Here is a 20971-nt window from a genome sequence, read left to right as displayed (position 1 = left end):
AGGAAGGATATAGGAAAGTACTGGTTTGGTAATAGAGTTGTGGATGAGTGGAACAAACTCCCGAGTACAGTTATTCAGGCTAAAACGTTGTGTAGTTTTAAAAATAGGTTAGATAAATACATGAGTGGGTGTGGGTGGGTGTGAGTTGGACCTGACTAGCTTGTGCTGTTGGGTCTGGTGCAGTGCTCCATCCTTGAGTGGAGATGATCAGACTGGGTGGGTCATTGGGCTAATCCGTGGGGTGGGTCACTGGGCTAATCCAGGAAGGGGGGACATGGACCTGCTCTGCATGGGTCAGTAGGCCTGTTGCAGTGTTCCTTCTTTCTTATGTTCTTATGTATCTTTCACCAAATCATCGTATCTTCAACCAAATAATCGTATCTTCAACCAAGTCATCGTATCTTCAACCAAATCATCGTATCTTTAACCAAGTCATCGTATCTTCAACCAAGTCATCGTATCTTCAACCAAGTCATCGTATCTTCAGTCAAGTCATCGTATATCATCGTCTGGACGACACAACAGTCTCATGACTCAAGCTACACCAGCCCAGGTTAAGTCACTAGTGGCTTACACTAACCTACACATAATGCACTGCAGTGATTAGGATCAGGATACATACAGAAATAAATATGTAACCTTTAACTGTGGCTGTCACAGTCCTCAGATGACCAAAAACTCCAGCTCCTGGTCATCATATGACTTATACCCGTGCCAGGAAACACTTGTCTTGTTTTCTAACAAACCTTACCTAAACTAACCTGTCATTGGTGGGCAAAACGCCCATATCAGGTAATTAACTCGATTTCAACAGGTATTGCATGCCTGACAGGGTGTTAGGACATGCATTAGCCACCTGTCATACCACCCTGTGTCTAGCTACTGTGGTTTTCAGGTCTTAAACTATATATATATATATATATATATATATATATATATATATATATATATATATATATATATATATATATATATATATATATATGTCGTGCCGAATAGGCAGAACTTGCGATCTTGGCTTAAATAGCAACGCTCATCTTGCCGTATAGGACAAGTGAAAATTTGTGTATGCAATAATTTCGCCAAAATCATTCTGAACCTTACGAAAAAAATATATTTGATTGTGTTTGCTTAGGACTAAATTATTGTAAACGTATTTAAAATATATTTAGTTGGGTTAGGCTAAAATAAATTGTTATTGTTGTAATAAGGTTAGGTAAGTTTTCTAAGATTCTTTTGGAAAAAAACAAAATTTTTTTACATTAACATTAATGAAAAAAATATATCTTTAAACGTTTAAGAGAAAATTTTAAAAAGGACTTAATTTTAAATGAGTTCTTGCTAATTGACCGGTTTTACATATTCGGCACGACATATATATATAAATATATATATATATATATATATATATATATATATATATATATATATATATATATATATATATATATATATATATATATATATATATATGCCAAGTGAGTGTAAAACGAAAACCTGTAATTGTCTAACATGATGGTAGGATTGCTGGTGTCCTTTTTTCTGTCTCATACACATGCAAGATATCAGGTACGTCTTACTACTTCTACTTACACTTACGTCACACTACACATACATGTACACGTTTATTTATGCACACTTATCTGAGTTTTCTTTGATTATTCAGTAAGTATACATGTATACAACGTGTATTCTTTGTGTATACATGTATTCATTATGTATACAACGTGTATTCTTTGTGTATACATGTATTCATTATGTATACAACGTGTATTCACTGCATATACAACGTGTATTTAATACGTATACAACGCGTATTCATTATGTATACACCGTGTATTCAGTGTGTATATGTATTGAATGTGTATACAACGTGTATACAACATGTATGAAATGTGTATTTAAATGCAGTGCCAGAAACTGTATAGATTCCAGTTATCCGGAATATCATTTTGAAGGTTGTATTACTGTATAGAGTGGAACTTTCTAAGAGAACTGTATACTTGACAGTTACTTACGTTTACAGTTAAAGCCGTCCCCTGTAAAGCCGGGCAGGCACTCACAGCGATACCCTCCGGGGGTATTGGTACACGAGGCATGCTGGTGGCACTGGTTGGCATCCTGGGCACACTCGTCACGTTCCACGCACGTCAGTTCGTCTTCACGGACGTACCCGTCGTGGCACTGACACACGTACGAACCTACGGTGTTGACACAGTGGGTGTGGGCTTGACAGTAGTGTCCGTGATGTGCACCCACCTCCTGGCACTCGTCTATGTCTGGAACAGTAGTAGTAGTAGTAGTAGTAGTAGTAGTAGTAGTAGTAGTAGTAATAGTAGTGGTAGTAGTAGTAGTAGTAGTAATAGTAGTAGTAGTAGTAGTAATAGTAGTGGTAGTAGTAGTAGTAGTAGTAGTAATAGTAGTGGTAGTAATAGTAGTAGTAGTAGTAGTAATAGTAGTGGTAGTAGTAGTAGTAGTAGTGGTGGTGGTGGTAGTAGTAGTAGTAGTAGTAGTAGTAGTAGTAGTAATAGTAGTAGTAGTAGTAATAGTAGTAGTAGTAGTAGTAATAGTAGTAGTAGTAGTAGTAGTAATAGTAGTAGTAGTAGTAGTAGTAGTAATAGTAGTAGTAGTAATAGTAGTAGTAGTAGTAGTAGTAATAGTAGTAGTAGTAGTAGTAGTAGTAGTAGTGGTGGTGGTGGTAGTAGTAGTAGTAGTAGTAGTAGTAGTAATAGTAGTAGTAGTAGTAATAGTAGTAGTAGTAGTAGTAATAGTAGTAGTAGTAGTAGTAGTAATAGTAGTAGTAGTAGTAATAGTAGTAGTAGTAATAGTAGTAGTAGTAGTAGTAGTAGTAATAGTAGTAGTAGTAGTAGTAGTAATAGTAGTAGTAGTAGTAGTAGTAATAGTAGTAGTAGTAGTAGTAGTAATAGTAGTAGTAGTAGTAGTAGTAGTAGTAGTGGTGGTGGTGGTAGTAGTAGTAGTAGTAGTAGTAGTAGTAATAGTAGTAGTAATAGTTGATGGTAGCCTGTACAGCACCATTCAGCACTACACGGTAGCCTGTACAGCACCATTCAGCACTACATGGTAGCCTGTACAGCACCATTCAGCACTACATGGTAGCCTGTACAGCACCATTCAGCACTACATGGTAGCCTGTACAGCACCATTCAGCACTACACGGTAGCCTGTACAGCACCATTCAGCACTACACGGTAGTATGTACCGTTCACTGTAAGAATTGCTTCAACAACCCCTATAACGAACAGTGACACTAACCTGTACACGAACGGCCATTACTTCCAGTAAACCCAGCATTGCAGTGGCAGGCATAGGTCGTCTGAAGGTTGATACAGGTGGCGTTAGGGTGGCAGTCGTGCCCCTGGGCACAGTAGTCGACGCCAGGGCAGAACTTGCAGCACTGGCCGGGCACTGAGAACTGTTGGTCGTCGGGGCAAGGCAGTGGCGGGCATGTCTCTTCAGGGTCGACTCGCCGGCACTGCATCTTACCGTCGTGGCACTCACAATCGACACACTGCCGTGGTGAGACACTCTCCCCGTGGTCGTAGACTACGCCCTTCAGTGAACATTGTTCTGCAATGATAAGACCATGACCTTTAGTGAACATTGTTCTGGAACAATATACATCACTCTCGGAAGAACACCGCTGTACAATCACAGCGGAAGACCTCGGTCAGAGGGCCTCCAGCGGCGGGTCATTATGCACCTAAGGTCAACATTAGGACACACTTGTCCCGTATTCTGACCAATCTAACCTAACCTATGTACAATATCACAACCTAACCTAATGTAACCCAACCTAGCCTAGCCTAGCCTAGCCTAACCTAACCTAACCTAACCTAACCTAACCTAACCTAATGTAACCCAACCTAGCCTAGCCTAGCCTAACCTAACCTAACCTAGCCTAGCCTAGCCTAACCTAACCTAACCTAATGTAACCCAACCTAGCCTAGCCTAACCTAATCTAACCTAACCTAACCTAACCTAACCTAACCTAATGTAACCCAACCTAACCTAACCTAACCTAACCTAACCTAACCTAATCTAACCTAACCTAACCTAACCTACCTTAACCTATCATAATGTAACATAACCTAACACTTACAAAAATGCTGGAAATAATGATACATGACAGTCTAACTGACTGGTCGTGACCCTACGGTTGAGGGCTACACGTCGACCCCTTGACCACCACACCACAGAGTTACGGTTTATTACAGATCGTTAGTAGTAATTGTAATTTTAACTACAGGTTTGGTAAGTTGGGGATAGAAGAAGGACAGGTAAGAATAGAGTGTGGAAATGGGTAGGTGGGGGTAGGGAAAGAGGGGGTAATAGGGGTAAGTGGCCTAACCACTTTGGTACATATTAATAAAGGTTATGGTTGCAGGGGTCGAGTCATAGCTCCTGGCCCCGCCTGTTCACTGGCCTCTAATGTGGGTATGTGTTATGATACTCCTAGGATGGGGTACACCACACTACCTGTCAGAGGCACACATGTATGCGACTTGCATACATGTGTGGTGGGGGATTGATAGTTCGTATAGACTTTCCTACTGCAGTTTTTTTTCTGTAGAAGGTAGGTTCCTATGGCTGATTACAGCGTTCCTGCTGGAGCTGGTGGTGGTAGTCGGCTGCCTTGCTGGAGCTGGTGGTGGTAGTCGGCTGCCTTGCTGGAGCTGGTGGTGGTAGTCGACTGCCTTGCTGGAGCTGGTGGTGGTAGTCGGCTGCCTTGCTGGAGCTGGTGGTGGTAGTCGACTGCCTTGCTGGAGCTGGTGGTGGTAGTCGACTGCCTTGCTGGAGCTGGTGGTGGTAGTCGACTGCCTTGCTGGAGCTGGTGGTGGTAGTCGACTGCCTTGCTGGAGCTGGTGGTGGTAGTCGACTGCCTTACTGGAGTTGGTGGTGGTAGTCGACTGCCTTGCTGGAGCTGGTGGTGGTAGTCGACTGCCTTGCTGGAGCTGGTGGTGGTAGTCGACTGCCTTACTGGAGTTGGTGGTGGTAGTCGACTGCCTTACTGGAGTTGGTGGTGGTAGTCGACTGCCTTGCTGGAGCTGGTGGTGGTAGTCGACTGCCTTGCTGGAGTTGGTGGTGGTAGTCGACTGCCTTACTGGAGTTGGTGGTGGTAGTCGACTGCCTTGCTGGAGCTGGTGGTGGTAGTCGACTGCCTTACTGGAGTTGGTGGTGGTAGTCGACTGCCTTGCTGGAGCTGGTGGTGGTAGTCGACTGCCTTGCTGGAGTTGGTGGTGGTAGTCGACTGCCTTACTGGAGTTGGTGGTGGTAGTCGACTGCCTTGCTGGAGCTGGTGGTGGTAGTCGACTGCCTTACTGGAGTTGGTGGTGGTAGTCGACTGCCTTGCTGGAGTTGGTGGTGGTAGTCGACTGCCTTGCTGGAGTTGGTGGTGGTAGTCGACTGCCTTACAGGAGCTGGTGGTGGTAGTCGACTGCCTTGCTGGAGCTGGTGGTGGTAGTCGACTGCCTTGCTGGAGCTGGTGGTGGTAGTCGACTGCCTTGCTGGAGCTGGTGGTGGTAGTCGGCTGCCTTGCTGGAGCTGGTGGTGGTAGTCGACTGCCTTACTGGAGTTGGTGGTGGTAGTCGACTGCCTTACTGGAGTTGGTGGTGGTAGTCGACTGCCTTACTGGAGTTGGTGGTGGTAGTCGACTGCCTTACTGGAGTTGGTGGTGGTAGTCGACTGCCTTACTGGAGTTGGTGGTGGTAGTCGACTGCCTTGCTGGAGCTGGTGGTGGTAGTCGACTGCCTTGCTGGAGTTGGTGGTGGTAGTCGACTGCCTTACTGGAGTTGGTGGTGGTAGTCGACTGCCTTGCTGGAGCTGGTGGTGGTAGTCGACTGCCTTACTGGAGTTGGTGGTGGTAGTCGACTGCCTTACTGGAGTTGGTGGTGGTAGTCGACTGCCTTACTGGAGTTGGTGGTCGGCTGAACTGTTTCTGAGGTGGTGTCCTGCCATATTAGGTTTGCAGATACTATATGATTAAATTTAAATTTTACCTGGTTAGCTGAAAGGTCTCCATGGATGGGGTGATTTTGTGTGTCTTGGACATTGAATGGTCGTCGTGTACTCATTCTGCTATATCTTTAAGAAGATAACTCAGAATCTTCGGGAAGTTCTCGGGAAGGTCTCGGGAAGTTCTTGTGAATGAAGCACTGGACGTCTTGTGGGAACATCCTGTGGGTCCAGTGGGGAGGTGTGGTGATGTAGTCAGTGGTGCTAGCTGGCCGGGGGAGGTTCCCTCTGTCTGGTATATATAGTTCTTGCATGTTATATAATTCTCTCTCTTTTAGTTTGTCTAGTCTGACATTGTAGATGAATGGTTCAGAGAACCGACACGTTGATAAATTAGACACATGTGCAACTCTTGGGTATCTTTATTGAGGAAACGTTTCGCTTGGACACGACCTACTTCCACATTGGACAAATGTGACACCACCTACGGCTGCTGCACCTCTCCTGCCTATGGTTTATAAGCTGCTTCTCCGCACACATGCTGTATTCTATTCAAGATTGATGGACTGACCACCTCGACTCAAGGTTGAGGGATTGATTACCTCATTCTCCTCCTGTTCTTCACGTTTCTCCTGTGTATGGACTGATGAAGCCACTGTGTGGCGAAACGTTTCCTCAATAAAGATACCCAAGAGTTGCACATGTGTCTAGTGTGACATTTATTTGGTCGATTTCCAGTTGGATGAGTAGATCTTCCATCCTGATTCTCTCTCTCCGTCTGGTGCTGTGATAAAGTGAAATCTTGTTCTGGATTCTTTGTAGCTGTAAAATATTGGATTTTGTTGTTAGTGAGATGGCTACTATCCCCGCCCGTGGCATGGTTTGTTTGCAATCACGTCATTACGGTTTCGTGATTCATATTTTATCATGGTTCTTGATATGTGGGGTGGGGGGAGTGCCTGCTGGAATCTGTATAGCTGACTGAGGCGAACTTTTGCTAGTTGACCTCTATGGTGATATGGGATGTGGAGTGGAGTAATCTGTTCATCTCGTAGCCCAGCATCTTATTCGGGTTTTTGGTGATGACAGGTGTACCTCTGACGGACATACCACCTCTTCTTTACAATATGTGTGGCAAAACACACGGTGGTACTGATGAGGACCTTGTCGGGGCTGGTCGTGATTCTTCATTTCTTCTCCCAGTTGGCTGTTCCTCGTAATTCCGCATTCATTTTTTTTCAGATATAGGGGTGGATGAGACTTCATGGCTAACATTGTCAGCAAACTAGGTGGTGGCGGTGTCGGTGAATTCAGGTTGGGGGAGGTCATTTACGAATATGTTGAAGAGTGTAGGACTGAGGTACGAACCTTGTGGCACTCCAGCTGTTGATGTGAACGGCCCAGCCGACTTGCCGTTGAAGGTGGGGAGGGGGGGATGATGCTTCCTGATAAGAAGTTATATATAAGCCCGATTAAGGTCTAGTTGTGGTCAGGAAGGTCAGCAGGTTTGAATACAAGGTCATCATATCACAGGCTGTCAAAAGCTTTGTGTACATCCCTATTTACAATCAGGGCAAGAGTTCCTTGTTTCCTCAAGCTGTTCACGGCATCGTAGATGATATTGTTAAGTTCCTCGGTGGATCCTGAAGCCAAATTGCTTTTAAGTGAAGAGGTGATTCAAATCTATGTAATAATTCAGTGTATTGGCGATGATTTTTCAGAGACTTTGCCAGTGACTAGAGGTAACGAGACTGGCAGTAATTCCCAGGTTTATACTTCTGTTTGACGGGTGTTGCAGTGAATATCTTGGCTCTCAGATCGTAAGTGTATTGACTGGAGGTCGTAAGTGTACTGACTGGAGGTCGTAAGTGTACTGGCTGGAGGTCGTAAGTGTACTGACTGGAGGTCGTAAGTGTACTGACTGGAGGTCGTAAGTGTACTGACTGGAGGTCGTAAGTGTACTGACTGGAGGTCGTAAGTGTACTGGCTGGAGGTCGTAAGTGTACTGACTGGAGGTCGTAAGTGTACTGACTGGAGGTCGTAAGTGTACTGGCTGGAGGTCGTAAGTGTACTGACTGGAGGTCGAAAATGTACTGACTGGAGGTAATAAGTGTACTGACTGGAGGTCGTAAGTGTACTGACTGGAGGTCGTAAGTGTACTGACTGGAGGTCGTAAGTGTACTGGCTGGAGGTCGTAAGTGTACTGACTGGAGGTCGTAAGTGTACTGACTGGAGGTCGTAAGTGTACTGACTGGAGGTCGTAAGTGTACTGGCTGGAGGTCGTAAGTGTACTGACTGGAGGTCGTAAGTGTACTGACTGGAGGTCGTAAGTGTACTGGCTGGAGGTCGTAAGTGTACTGACTGGAGGTCGTAAGTGTACTGACTGGAGGTCGTAAGTGTACTGACTGGAGGTCGTAAGTGTACTGACTGGAGGTCGTAAGTGTACTGGCTGGAGGTCGTAAGTGTACTGACTGGAGGTCGAAAATGTACTGACTGGAGGTAATAAGTGTACTGACTGGAGGTCGTAAGTGTACTGACTGGAGGTCGAAAATGTACTGACTGGAGGTAATAAGTGTACTGGCTGGAGGTCGTAAGTGTACTGACTGGAGGTCGTAAATGCCGAAATACAAGTAATTAATAAATCTTTCTATTAAGCCTATTGTAAAATCCAGAATATTGAACAGAAAATTAAATATTCCACTTAATAGGCCTAGGGATAAGGCCGGGGGGGGGTTAAGGGGGAATTTTGATTATAAATAAAAACCACTTTGGTCCACATTTTATGGAGAAATTAATTTTGATAACATTAGCGTGCATAAATTTGTTAAACTTAAAGAACCCAAGGCTCTAGCTCAGGGGCTGGAAGATAATGGGGATTCGGGAACGTGTCTGTACTCAGGGGGTCGATTCACACCTCCTGGACCGAAAATTACTGAGGGATAATTTTAGGCTGTCTGATCATATATATATATATATATATATATATATATATATATATATATATATATATATATATATATATATATATATATATATATATATATATATATATATATATATATATAATTGCAACACAAGAGGCCTAGAGCTATCACCCAACTCCCAGGTTTGACCTATAAAGCTAGACCTTCCTTTGCCGAACTAGCACAGAGAAAATAATTAATCCTAATAATTTTCAATACTTACTAGTGAGATTAGCGCTTAGTTATGATAATAATCATAATAAGTGAATAATAATGATAATAATAATGATAATAATTATAATAATACCAGAATAATAATTATAATAATACCAGAATAACTCACTTAGACAGACTGGACAGCATTCACCCTGAGTGTAGACAGGATTCTTACACGTACTGACAGGACAAGGTACTGGACGACACGTCACTTCACCGTGCTGTAATAATAATAATTAATATAATTATAATAATATTAATAATTATTAAAAATTAATAATTAAAATAATAAGAAAAGCAATAATGGTGAAATAATGTTAATAATAAGAGTAATAATAATGTTAATAATAATTATTATCAGTATTATTATAGATATACATTTTAGAACAGATTAAGTTGCTTTATCTGGGGTATTGTTGCTTTATCTGGGGTATTGTTGCTTTATCTGGGGTATTGTTGCTTTATCTGGGGTATTGTTGCTTTATCTGGGGTATTGTTGCTTTATCTGGGGGTATTGTTGCTTTATCTGGGGTATTGTTGCTTTATCTGGGGTATTGTTGCTTTATCTGGGGTATTGTTGCTTTATCTGGGGTATTGTTGCTTTATCTGGGGTATTGTTGCTTTATCTGGGGTATTGTTGCTTTATCTGGGGTATTGTTGCTTTATCTGGGGTATTGTTGCTTTATCTGGGGTATTGTTGCTTTATCTGGGGTATTGTTGCTTTATCTGGGGTATTGTTGCTTTATCTGGGGTATTGTTGCTTTATCTGGGGGTATTGTTGCTTTATCTGGGGTATTGTTGCTTTATCTGGGGTATTGTTGCTTTATCTGGGGTATTGTTGCTTTATCTGGGGTATTGTTGCTTTATCTGGGGTATTGTTGCTTTATCTGGGGTATTGTTGCTTTATAGGGGGTATTGTTGCTTTATCTGGGGTATTGTTGCTTTATCTGGAGGTATTGTTGCTTTATCTGGGGTATTGTTGCTTTATCTGGGGGTATTGTTGCTTTATCTGGGATATTGTTGCTTTATCTGGGGTATTGTTGCTTTATCTGGGGTATTGTTGCTTTATCTGGGGTATTGTTGCTTTATCTGGGGTATTGTTGCTTTATCTGGGGTATTGTTGCTTTATCTGGGGTATTGTTGCTTTATCTGGGGTATTGTTGCTTTATCTGGGGTATTGTTGCTTTATCTGGGGTATTGTTGCTTTATCTGGGGTATTGTTGCTTTATCTGGGGTATTGTTGCTTTATCTGGGGTATTGTTGCTTTATCTGGGGTATTGTTGCTTTATCTGGGGTATTGTTGCTTTATCTGGGGTATTGTTGCTTTATCTGGGGTATTGTTGCTTTATCTGGGGTATTGTTGCTTTATCTGGGGTATTGTTGCTTTATCTGGGGTTGCTTTATCTGGGGTATTGTTGCTTTATCTGGGGTATTGTTGCTTTATCTGGGGTATTGTTGCTTTATCTGGGGTATTGTTGCTTTATCTGGGGTATTGTTGCTTTATCTGGGGTATTGTTGCTTTATTGTTGCTTTATCTGGGGTATTGTTGCTTTATCTGGGGTATTGTTGCTTTATCTGGGGTATTGTTGCTTTATCTGGGGTATTGTTGCTTTATCTGGGGTATTGTTGCTTTATCTGGGGTATTGTTGCTTTATCTGGGGTATTGTTGCTTTATCTGGGGTATTGTTGCTTTATCTGGGGTATTGTTGCTTTATCTGGGGTATTGTTGCTTTATCTGGGGTATTGTTGCTTTATCTGGGGTATTGTTGCTTTATCTGGGGGTATTGTTGCTTTATCTGGGGTATTGTTGCTTTATCTGGGGTATTGTTGCTTTATCTGGGGTATTGTTGCTTTATCTGGGGTATTGTTGCTTTATCTGGGGTATTGTTGCTTTATCTGGGGTATTGTTGCTTTATCTGGGGTATTGTTGCTTTATCTGGGGTATTGTTGCTTTATCTGGGGTATTGTTGCTTTATCTGGGGGTATTGTTCCTTTATCTGCTTTATCTGGGGTATTGTTGCTTTATCTGGGGTATTGTTGCTTTATCTGGGGTATTGTTTTATCTGGGGTATTGTTGCTTTATCTGGGGTATTGTTGCTTTATCTGGGATATTGTTGCTTTATCTGGGGTATTGTTGCTTTATCTGGGGTATTGTTGCTTTATATGGGGTATTGTTGCTTTATCTGGGGTATTGTTGCTTTATCTGGGGTATTGTTGCTTTATCTGGGGGTATTGTTGCTTTATCTGGGGTATTGTTGCTTTATCTGGGGTATTGTTGCTTTATCTGGGGTATTGTTGCTTTATCTGGGGTATTGTTGCTTTATCTGGGGTATTGTTGCTTTATCTGGGGTATTGTTGCTTTATCTGGGGTATTGTTGCTTTATCTGGGGTATTGTTGCTTTATCTGGGGTATTGTTGCTTTATCTGGGGTATTGTTGCTTTATTTGGGGTATTGTTGCTTTATCTGGGGTATTGTTGCTCTATCTGGGGGTATTGTTGCTTTATCTGGGGTATTGTTGCTTTATCTGGGGTATTGTTGCTTTATCTGGGGTATTGTTGCTTTATCTGGGGTATTGTTGCTTTATCTAGGGTATTGTTGCTTTATCTGGGGTATTGTATCTGTATTGTTGCTTTATCTGGGGTATTGTTGCTTTATCTGGGGTATTGTTGCTTTATCTGGGGTATTGTTGCTTTATCTGGGGTATTGTTGCTTTATCTGGGGTATTGTTGCTTTATCTGGGGTATTGTTGCTTTATCTGGGGTATTGTATTGTATTGTTGCTTTATCTGGGGTATTGTTGCTTTATCTGGGGTATTGTTGCTTTATCTGGGGTATTGTTGCTTTATCTGGGGTATTGTTGCTTTATCTGGGGTATTGTTGCTTTATCTGGGGTATTGTTGCTTTATCTGGGGTATTGTTGCTTTATCTGGGGTATTGTTGCTTTATCTGGGGTATTGTTGCTTTATCTGGGGTATTGTTGCTTTATCTGGGGTATTGTTGCTTTATCTGGGGTATTGTTGCTTTATCTGGGGTATTGTTGCTTTATCTGGGGGTATTGTTGCTTTATATGGGGTATTGTTGCTTTATCTGGGGTATTGTTGCTTTATCTGGGGTATTGTTGCTTTATCTGGGGTATTGTTGCTCTATCTGTATTGTTGCTTTTTCTGGTGTTTTGTTGCTTTATCTGGGGTATTGTTGCTTTATCTGGGGTATTGTTGCTTTATCTGGGGTATTGTTGCTTTATCTGGGGTATTGTTGCTTTATCTGGGGTATTGTTGCTTTATCTGGGGTATTGTTGCTTTATCTGGGGTATTGTTGCTTTATCTGGGGGTATTGTTGCTTTATCTGGGGTATTGTTGCTTTATCTGGGGTATTGTTGCTTTATCTGGGGTATTGTTGCTTTATCTGGGGTATTGTTGCTTTATCTGGGGTATTGTTGCTTTATCTGGGGGTATTGTTGCTTTATCTGGGGTATTGTTGCTTTATCTCGGGGTATTGTTGCTTTATCTGGGGGTATTGTTGCTTTATCTGGGGTATTGTTGCTTTATCTGGGGTATTGTTGCTTTATCTGGGGTATTGTTGCTTTATCTGGGGTATTGTTGCTTTATCTGGGGTATTGTTGCTTTATCTGGGGGTATTGTTGCTTTATCTGGGGTATTGTTGCTTTATCTGGGGTATTGTTGCTTTATCTGGGGTATTGTTGCTTTATCTGGGGTATTGTTGCTTTATCTGGGGTATTGTTGCTTTATCTGGGGTATTGTTGCTTTATCTGGGGTATTGTTGCTTTATCTGGGGTATTGTTGCTTTATCTGGGGTATTGTTGCTTTATCTGGGGGTATTGTTGCTTTATCTGGGGTATTGTTGCTTTATCTGGGGGTATTGTTGCTTTATCTGGGGTATTGTTGCTTTATCTGGGGTATTGTTGCTTTATCTGGGGTATTGTTGCTTTATCTGGGGGTATTGTTGCTTTATCTGGGGTATTGTTGCTTTATCTGGGGTATTGTTGCTTTATCTGGAGGTATTGTTGCTTTATCTGGGGTATTGTTGCTTTATCTGGGGTATTGTTGCTTTATCTGGGGTATTGTTGCTTTATGTGGGGTATTGTTGCTTTATCTGGGGTATTGTTGCTTTATCTGGAGGTATTGTTGCTTTATCTGGGGTATTGTTGCTTTATCTGGGGTATTGTTGCTTTATCTGGGGTATTGTTGCTTTATCTGGGGTATTGTTGCTTTATCTGGGGTATTGTTGCTTTATCTGGGGTATTGTTGCTTTATCTGGGGTATTGTTGCTTTATCTGGGGTATTGTTGCTTTATCTGGGGTATTGTTGCTTTATCTGGGGTATTGTTGCTTTATCTGGGGTATTGTTGGTTTATCTGGGGTATTGTTGCTTTATCTGGGGTATTGTTGCTTTATCTGGGGTATTGTTGCTTTATCTGGGGTATTGTTGCTTTATCTGGGGTATTGTTGCTTTATCTGGGGTATTGTTGCTTTATCTGGGGTATTGTTGCTTTATCTGGGGTATTGTTGCTTTATCTGGGGTATTGTTGCTTTATCTGGGGTATTGTTGCTTTATCTGGGGTATTGTTGCTTTATCTGGGGTATTGTTGCTTTATCTGGGGTATTGTTGCTTTATCTGGGGTATTGTTGCTTTATCTGGCGTATTGTATTATTGTTGCTTTATATGGGGTATTGTTGCTTTATCTGGGGTATTGTTGCTTTATCTGGGGTATTGTTGCTTTATCTGGGGTATTGTTGCTTTATCTGGGGTATTGTTGCTTTATCTGGGGTATTGTTGCTTTATCTGGGGTATTGTTGCTTTATCTGGGGTATTGTTGCTTTATCTGGGGTATTGTTGCTTTATCTGGGGTATTGTTGCTTTATCTGGGGTATTGTTGCTTTATCTGGGGTATTGTTGCTTTATCTGGGGTATTGTTGCTTTATCTGGGGTATTGTTGCTTTATCTGGGGTATTGTTGCTTTATCTGGGGTATTGTTGCTTTATCTGGGGTATTGTTGCTTTATCTGGGGTATTGTTGCTTTATCTGGGGTATTGTTGCTTTATCTGGGGTATTGTTGCTTTATCTGGGGTATTGTTGCTTTATCTGGGGTATTGTTGCTTTATCTGGGGTATTGTTGCTTTATCTGGGGTATTGTTGCTTTATCTGGGGTATTGTTGCTTTATCTGGGGTATTGTTGCTTTATCTGGGGTATTGTTGCTTTATCTGGGGTATTGTTGCTTTATCTGGGGTATTGTTGCTTTATCTGGGGTATTGTTGCTTTATCTGGGGTATTGTTGCTTTATCTGGGGTATTGTTGCTTTATCTGGGGTATTGTTGCTTTATCTGGGGTATTGTTGCTTTATCTGGGGTATTGTTGCTTTATCTGGGGTATTGTTGCTTTATCTGGGGTATTGTTGCTTTATCTGGGGTATTGTTGCTTTATCTGGGGTATTGTTGCTTTATCTGGGGTATTGTTGCTTTATCTGGGGTATTGTTGCTTTATCTGGGGTATTGTTGCTTTATCTGGGGGTATTGTTGCTTTATCTGGGGTATTGTTGCTTTATCTGGGGTATTGTTGCTTTATCTGGGGTATTGTTGCTTTATCTGGGGTATTGTTGCTTTATCTGGGGTATTGTTGCTTTATCTGGGGTATTGTTGCTTTATCTGGGGTATTGTTGCTTTATCTGGGGTATTGTTGCTTTATCTGGGGGTATTGTTGCTTTATCTGGGGTATTGTATCTGTATGCTTTATCTGGGGTATTGTTGCTTTATCTGGGGTATTGTTGCTTTATCTGGGGTATTGTTGCTTTATCTGGGGTATTGTTGCTTTATCTGGGGTATTGTTGCTTTATCTGGGGTATTGTTGCTTTATCTGGGGTATTGTTGCTTTATCTGGGGGTATTGTTGCTTTATCTGGGGTATTGTTGCTTTATCTGGGGTATTGTTGCTTTATCTGGGGTATTGTTGCTTTATCTGGGGTATTGTTGCTTTATCTGGGGTATTGTTGCTTTATCTGGGGTATTGTTGCTTTATCTGGGGTATTGTATTGTATGCTTTATCTGGGGTATTGTTGCTTTATCTGGGTTATTGTTGCTTTATCTGGGGTATTGTTGCTTTATCTGGGGTATTGTTGCTTTATCTGGGGTATTGTTGCTTTATCTGGGGTATTGTTGCTTTATCTGGGGTATTGTTGCTTTATCTGGGGTATTGTTGCTTTATCTGGGGTATTGTTGCTTTATCTGGGGTATTGTTGCTTTATCTGGGGTATTGTTGCTTTATCTGGGGTATTGTTGCTTTATCTGGGGTATTGTTGCTTTATCTGGGGTATTGTTGCTTTATCTGGGGTATTGTTGCTTTATCTGGGGTATTGTTGCTTTATCTGGGGTATTGTTGCTTTATCTGGGGTATTGTTGCTTTATCTGGGGTATTGTTGCTTTATCTGGGGTATTGTTGCTTTATCTGGGGTATTGTTGCTTTATCTGGGGTATTGTTGCTTTATCTGGGGTATTGTTGCTTTATCTGGGGTATTGTTGCTTTATCTGGGGTATTGTTGCTTTATCTGGGGTATTGTTGCTTTATCTGGGGTATTGTTGCTTTATCTGGGGTATTGTTGCTTTATCTGGGGTATTGTTGCTTTATCTGGGGTATTGTTGCTTAATCTGGGATATTGTTGCTTTATCTGGGGTATTGTTGCTTTATCTGGGGTATTGTTGCTTTATCTGGGGTATTGTTGCTTTATCTGGGGTATTGTTGCTTTATCTGGGGTATTGTTGCTTTATCTGGGGTATTGTTGGTTTATCTGGGGTATTGTTGCTTTATCTGGGGTATTGTTGCTTTATCTGGGGTATTGTTGCTTTATCTGGGGTATTGTTGCTTTATCTGGGGTATTGTTGCTTTATCTGGGGTATTGTTGCTTTATCTGGGGTATTGTTGCTTTATCTGGGGTATTGTTGCTTTATCTGGGGGTATTGTTGCTTTATCTGGGGTATTGTTGCTTTATCTGGGGTATTGTTGCTTTATCTGGGGTATTGTTGCTTTATCTGGGGTATTGTTGCTTTATCTGGGGTATTGTTGCTTTATCTGGGGTATTGTTGCTTTATCTGGGGTATTGTTGCTTTATCTGGGGTATTGTTGCTTTATCTGGGGTATTGTTGCTTTATCTGGGGTATTGTTGCTTTATCTGGGGTATTGTTGCTTTATCTGGGGTATTGTTGCTTTATCTGGGGTATTGTTGCTTTATCTGGGGTATTGTTGCTTTATCTGGGGTATTGTTGGTTTATCTGGGGTATTGTTGGTTTATCTGGGGTATTGTTGGTTTATCTGGGGTATTGTTGCTTTATCTGGGGTATTGTTGGTTTATCTGGGGTATTGTTGCTTTATCTGGGGTATTGTTGCTTTATCTGGGGTATTGTTGCTTTATCTGGGGTATTGTTGCTTTATCTGGGGTATTGTTGCTTTATCTGGGGTATTGTTGCTTTATCTGGGGTATTGTTGCTTTATCTGGGGTATTGTTGCTTTATCTGGGGTATTGTTGCTTTATCTGGGGTATTGTTGCTTTATCTGGGGTATTGTTGCTTTATCTGGGGTATTGTTGCTTTATCTGGGGTATTGTTGCTTTATCTGGGGTATTGTTGCTTTATCTGGGGTATTGTTGCTTTATCTGGGGTATTGTTGCTTTATCTGGGGTATTGTTGCTTTATCTGGGGTATTGTTGCTTTATCTGGGGTATTGTTGCTTTATCTGGGGGTATTGTTGCTTTATCTGGGGTATTGTTGCTTTATCTGGGGTATTGTTGCTTTATCTGGGGTATTGTTGCTTTATCTGGGGTATTGTTGCTTTATCTGGGGTATTGTTGCTTTATCTGGGGTATTGTTGCTTTATCTGGGGTATTGTTGCTTTATCTGGGGTATTGTTGCTTTATCTGGGGGTATTGTTGCTTTATCTGGGGTATTGTTGCTTTATCTGGGGTATTGTTGCTTTATCTGGGGTATTGTTGCTTTATCTGGGGTATTGTTGCTTTATCTGGGGTATTGTTGCTTTATCTGGGGGTATTGTTGCTTTATCTGGGGTATTGTTGCTTTATCTGGGGTATTGTTGCTTTATCTGGGGTATTGTTGCTTTATCTGGGGTATTGTTGCTTTATCTGGGGTATTGTTGCTTTATCTGGGGGTATTGTTGCTTTATCTGGGGTATTGTTGCTTTATCTGGGGTATTGTTGCTTTATCTGGGGTATTGTTGCTTTATCTGGGGTATTGTTGCTTTATCTGGGGTATTGTTGCTTTATCTGGGGTATTGTTGCTTTATCTGGGGTATTGTTGCTTTATCTGGGGGTATTGTTGCTTTATCTGGGGTATTGTTGCTTTATCTGGGGTATTGTTGCTTTATCTGGGGTATTGTTGCTTTATCTGGGGTATTGTTGCTTTATCTGGGGGTATTGTTGCTTTATCTGGGGTATTGTTGCTTTATCTGGGGTATTGTTGCTTTATCTGGGGTATTGTTGCTTTATCTGGGGTATTGTTGCTTTATCTGGGGTATTGTTGCTTTATCTGGGGTATTGTTGCTTTATCTGGGGTATTGTTGCTTCATCTGGGGGTATTGTTGCTTTATCTGGGGTATTGTTGCTTTATCTGGGGTATTGCTGCTTTATCTAGGGTATTGTTGCTTTATCTGGGGTATTGTTGCTTTATCTGGGGTATTGTTGCTTTATCTGGGATATTGTTGCTTTATCTGGGGTATTGTTGCTTTATCTGGGGGTATTGTTGCTTTACCTGGGGTATTGTTGCTTTATCTGGGGTATTGTTGCTTTATATGGGGTATTGTTGCTTTATCTGGGGTATTCTTGCTTTATCTGGGATATTGTTGCTTTATCTGGGGTATTGTTGCTTTATCTGGGGGTATTGTTGCTTTATCTGGGGTATTGTTGCTTTATCTGGGGGTATTGTTGCTTTATCTGGGGTATTGTTGCTTTATCTGGGGTATTGTTGCTTTATCTGGGGTATTGTTGCTTTATCTGGGGTATTGTTGCTTTATCTGGGATATTGTTGCTTTATCTGGGGGTATTGTTGCTTTATCTGGGGTATTGTTGCTTTATCTGGGGTATTGTTGCTTTATCTGGGGTATTGTTGCTTTATCTGGGATATTGTTGCTTTATCTGGGGTATTGTTGCTTTATCTGGGGTATTGTTGCTTTATCTGGGATATTGTTGCTTTATCTGGGGTATTGTTGCTTTATCTGGGGTATTGTTGCTTTATCTGGGATATTGTTGCTTTATCTGGGGTATTGTTGCTTTATCTGGAAGATAGAGGTATGGGTGTGTGTGGGAAACAAGCAGGTTGCAACACTAGGGTTGGAAACAGTAAATGTATAAAAGGCATTCAGCATGAAGTTATAAATAAAGACAATAGAACAGGTCAGCAAACAAAGGGGGACAGCAGAGGGCAGCAAGGGACTAGCTCCCTTAAGGTTTACTATACTAATAGCAGGAGTGTTAGAAATAAGATAGATGAGCTAAGATTAATTGCAAGTGCAGGAAACATAGACATTATTGCTATAACAGAGACCTGGCTCAATCTGAAAGATAGAGAGATGCCCTCTGAATGTCACATACAAGGCTATAAATTATTCCACACTGACAGGGTCAACAGGAAAGGTGGTGGAGTAGCGATGTATGTCAGAGACAATTTAAATTGTTGTGTTAGACAAGATATTAAATTAGAAGCGTCAGCCACTGAATCTGTTTGGTTACAGCTTCTCGAGGGCCGAGAAAAACTAATTTTGGGTGTGATTTACAGGGCCCCAAATCTTGATAGGGAGTGCAGTAAACTTCTATGGGACGAAATTCGTAAGGCATCTACATACGAAAATGTTGTGCTAATGGGAGATTTCAACTATAGACAGATTGACTGGAGCAATTTGACAGGAAATTTAGAGTCGGGTGACTTTCTTGATACGATCCAGGATTGTTTTTTAAAACAGTTTGTGACAGAGCCAACTAGGGGAAATAACCTCCTTGACTTGGTTCTTGCCAGTAGGGAAACACTAATTAATAATCTTGAGGTTAATGATGAGCTTGGGGAGAGTGATCACAAATCACTCAGTTTTAACATAGCATGGAATTCCCCTAATAATGGCAATCAAGTCTCCGTCCCTGACTTTCGCTTGGCTGATTTCATAGGACTGAAAAATTACTTAGGTGGGCTGAACTGGAATGACCTGACTAGGGGTCAGGTAGGTGGTGATGGTTGCCGATATGACGCTTTTCAGGGCATAGTTCTAGCTGCTCAGTCAAATTATGTTCCAAATAGGGAAATCAGATCAAACAAAAATGATCCTAAATGGATGAACAATAGATTAAAATATCTGATTGGTCAAAAGAGAGGCATATATAGGCAAATCAAAAGAGGAGAGGGGCAATTAAGAAATCGATATATTCAGTTAAAGAGAGAAATAAAAAAGGGAATTAGAAAAGCAAATAGAGATTATGAGGTTAAAGTTGCAAGAGAATCGAAGACTAACCCAAAAGGATTCTTTCAGGTATACAGAAGTAAGATCAGGGACAAGATAGGCCCACTCAAAAGTTCCTCGGGTCAGCTCACTGACAGTGATAAGGAAATGTGTAGAATTTTTAACACATACTTCCTCTCAGTTTTTACACAGGAGGATACCAGCGATATTCCAGTAATGATAAATTATGTAGAACAGGACGATAATAAACTGTGCACTATTAGGGTCACAAGTGACATGGTCCTTAGGCAAATAGATAAATTAAAACCTAACAAATCCCCAGGCCCTGATGAACTGTATGCAAGGGTTCTAAAGGAATGTAAAGAGGAGCTTAGCACACCTTTGGCTAATCTTTTCAACATATCACTACAAACTGGCATGGTGCCAGATAAGTGGAAAATGGCAAATGTGATACCTATTTTCAAAACAGGTGACAGGTCCTTAGCTTCGAACTATAGACCAATAAGCCTAACCTCCATAGTGGGAAAATTTATGGAATCAATAATTGCCGAGGCAGTTCGTAGCCACCTTGAAAAGCATAAATTAATCAACGAATCTCAGCATGGTTTTACAAAGGGGCGTTCCTGCCTTACGAATTTATTAACTTTTTTCACTAAGGTATTTGAGGAGGTAGATCATGGTAATGAATATGATATTGTGTATATGGACTTCAGTAAGGCTTTTGACAGGGTCCCACATCAGAGACTATTGAGGAAAATTAAAGCACATGGAATAGGAGGAGAAATTTTTTCCTGGATAGAGGCATGGTTGACAAATAGGCAGCAGAGAGTTTGCATAAATGGGGAGAAATCAGAGTGGGGAAGCGTCACGAGCGGTGTTCCACAGGGGTCAGTGTTGGGCCCCCTGCTGTTCACAATCTACATAAACGACATAGATGAGGGCATAAAGAGCGACATCGGCAAGTTTGCCGATGACACCAAAATAGGCCGTCGAATTCATTCTGACGAGGACATTCGAGCACTCCAGGAAGATTTGAATAGACTGATGCAGTGGTCGGAGAAGTGGCAGATGCAGTTTAATATAGACAAATGCAAAGTTCTAAATGTTGGACAGGACAATAACCATGCCACATATAAACTAAATAATGTAGATCTTAATATTACGGATTGCGAAAAAGATTTAGGAGTTCTGGTTAGCAGTAATCTGAAACCAAGACAACAGTGCATAAGTGTTCGCAATAAAGCTAATAGAATCCTTGGCTTCATATCAAGAAGCATAAATAATAGGAGTCCTCAGGTTGTTCTTCAACTCTATACATCCTTGGTTAGGCCTCATTTAGATTATGCTGCACAGTTT

At 41.4% G+C, this 20971-nt stretch overlaps 1 protein-coding gene across 1 annotated transcript in view; it reads right to left on the bottom strand.

Annotated features, from left to right (window-relative positions):
- The window catches only part of LOC128701029 (protein kinase C-binding protein NELL2a), a 112354-nt gene that overhangs the window by 25100 nt on the left and 66283 nt on the right, over window positions 1–20971 (bottom strand). The window contains exons 6-8 of the mRNA XM_070079735.1: window positions 9280–9373; window positions 3274–3588; window positions 2019–2279 (exon numbers count right to left, since the gene is read on the bottom strand). Of these exons, the coding sequence (XP_069935836.1) occupies window positions 2019–2279; window positions 3274–3588; window positions 9280–9373 (670 nt within the window). The remainder of the gene's footprint in view (window positions 1–2018; window positions 2280–3273; window positions 3589–9279; window positions 9374–20971) is intronic.

This window comes from Cherax quadricarinatus, unplaced genomic scaffold, assembly GCF_038502225.1.
Source record: "Cherax quadricarinatus isolate ZL_2023a unplaced genomic scaffold, ASM3850222v1 Contig9, whole genome shotgun sequence".
Classification (NCBI taxonomy): Eukaryota; Metazoa; Arthropoda; class Malacostraca; order Decapoda; family Parastacidae; genus Cherax; species Cherax quadricarinatus.
Note: the sequence above shows the minus strand (reverse complement) of the source record. Positions and strands in the feature narration are given on the sequence as shown.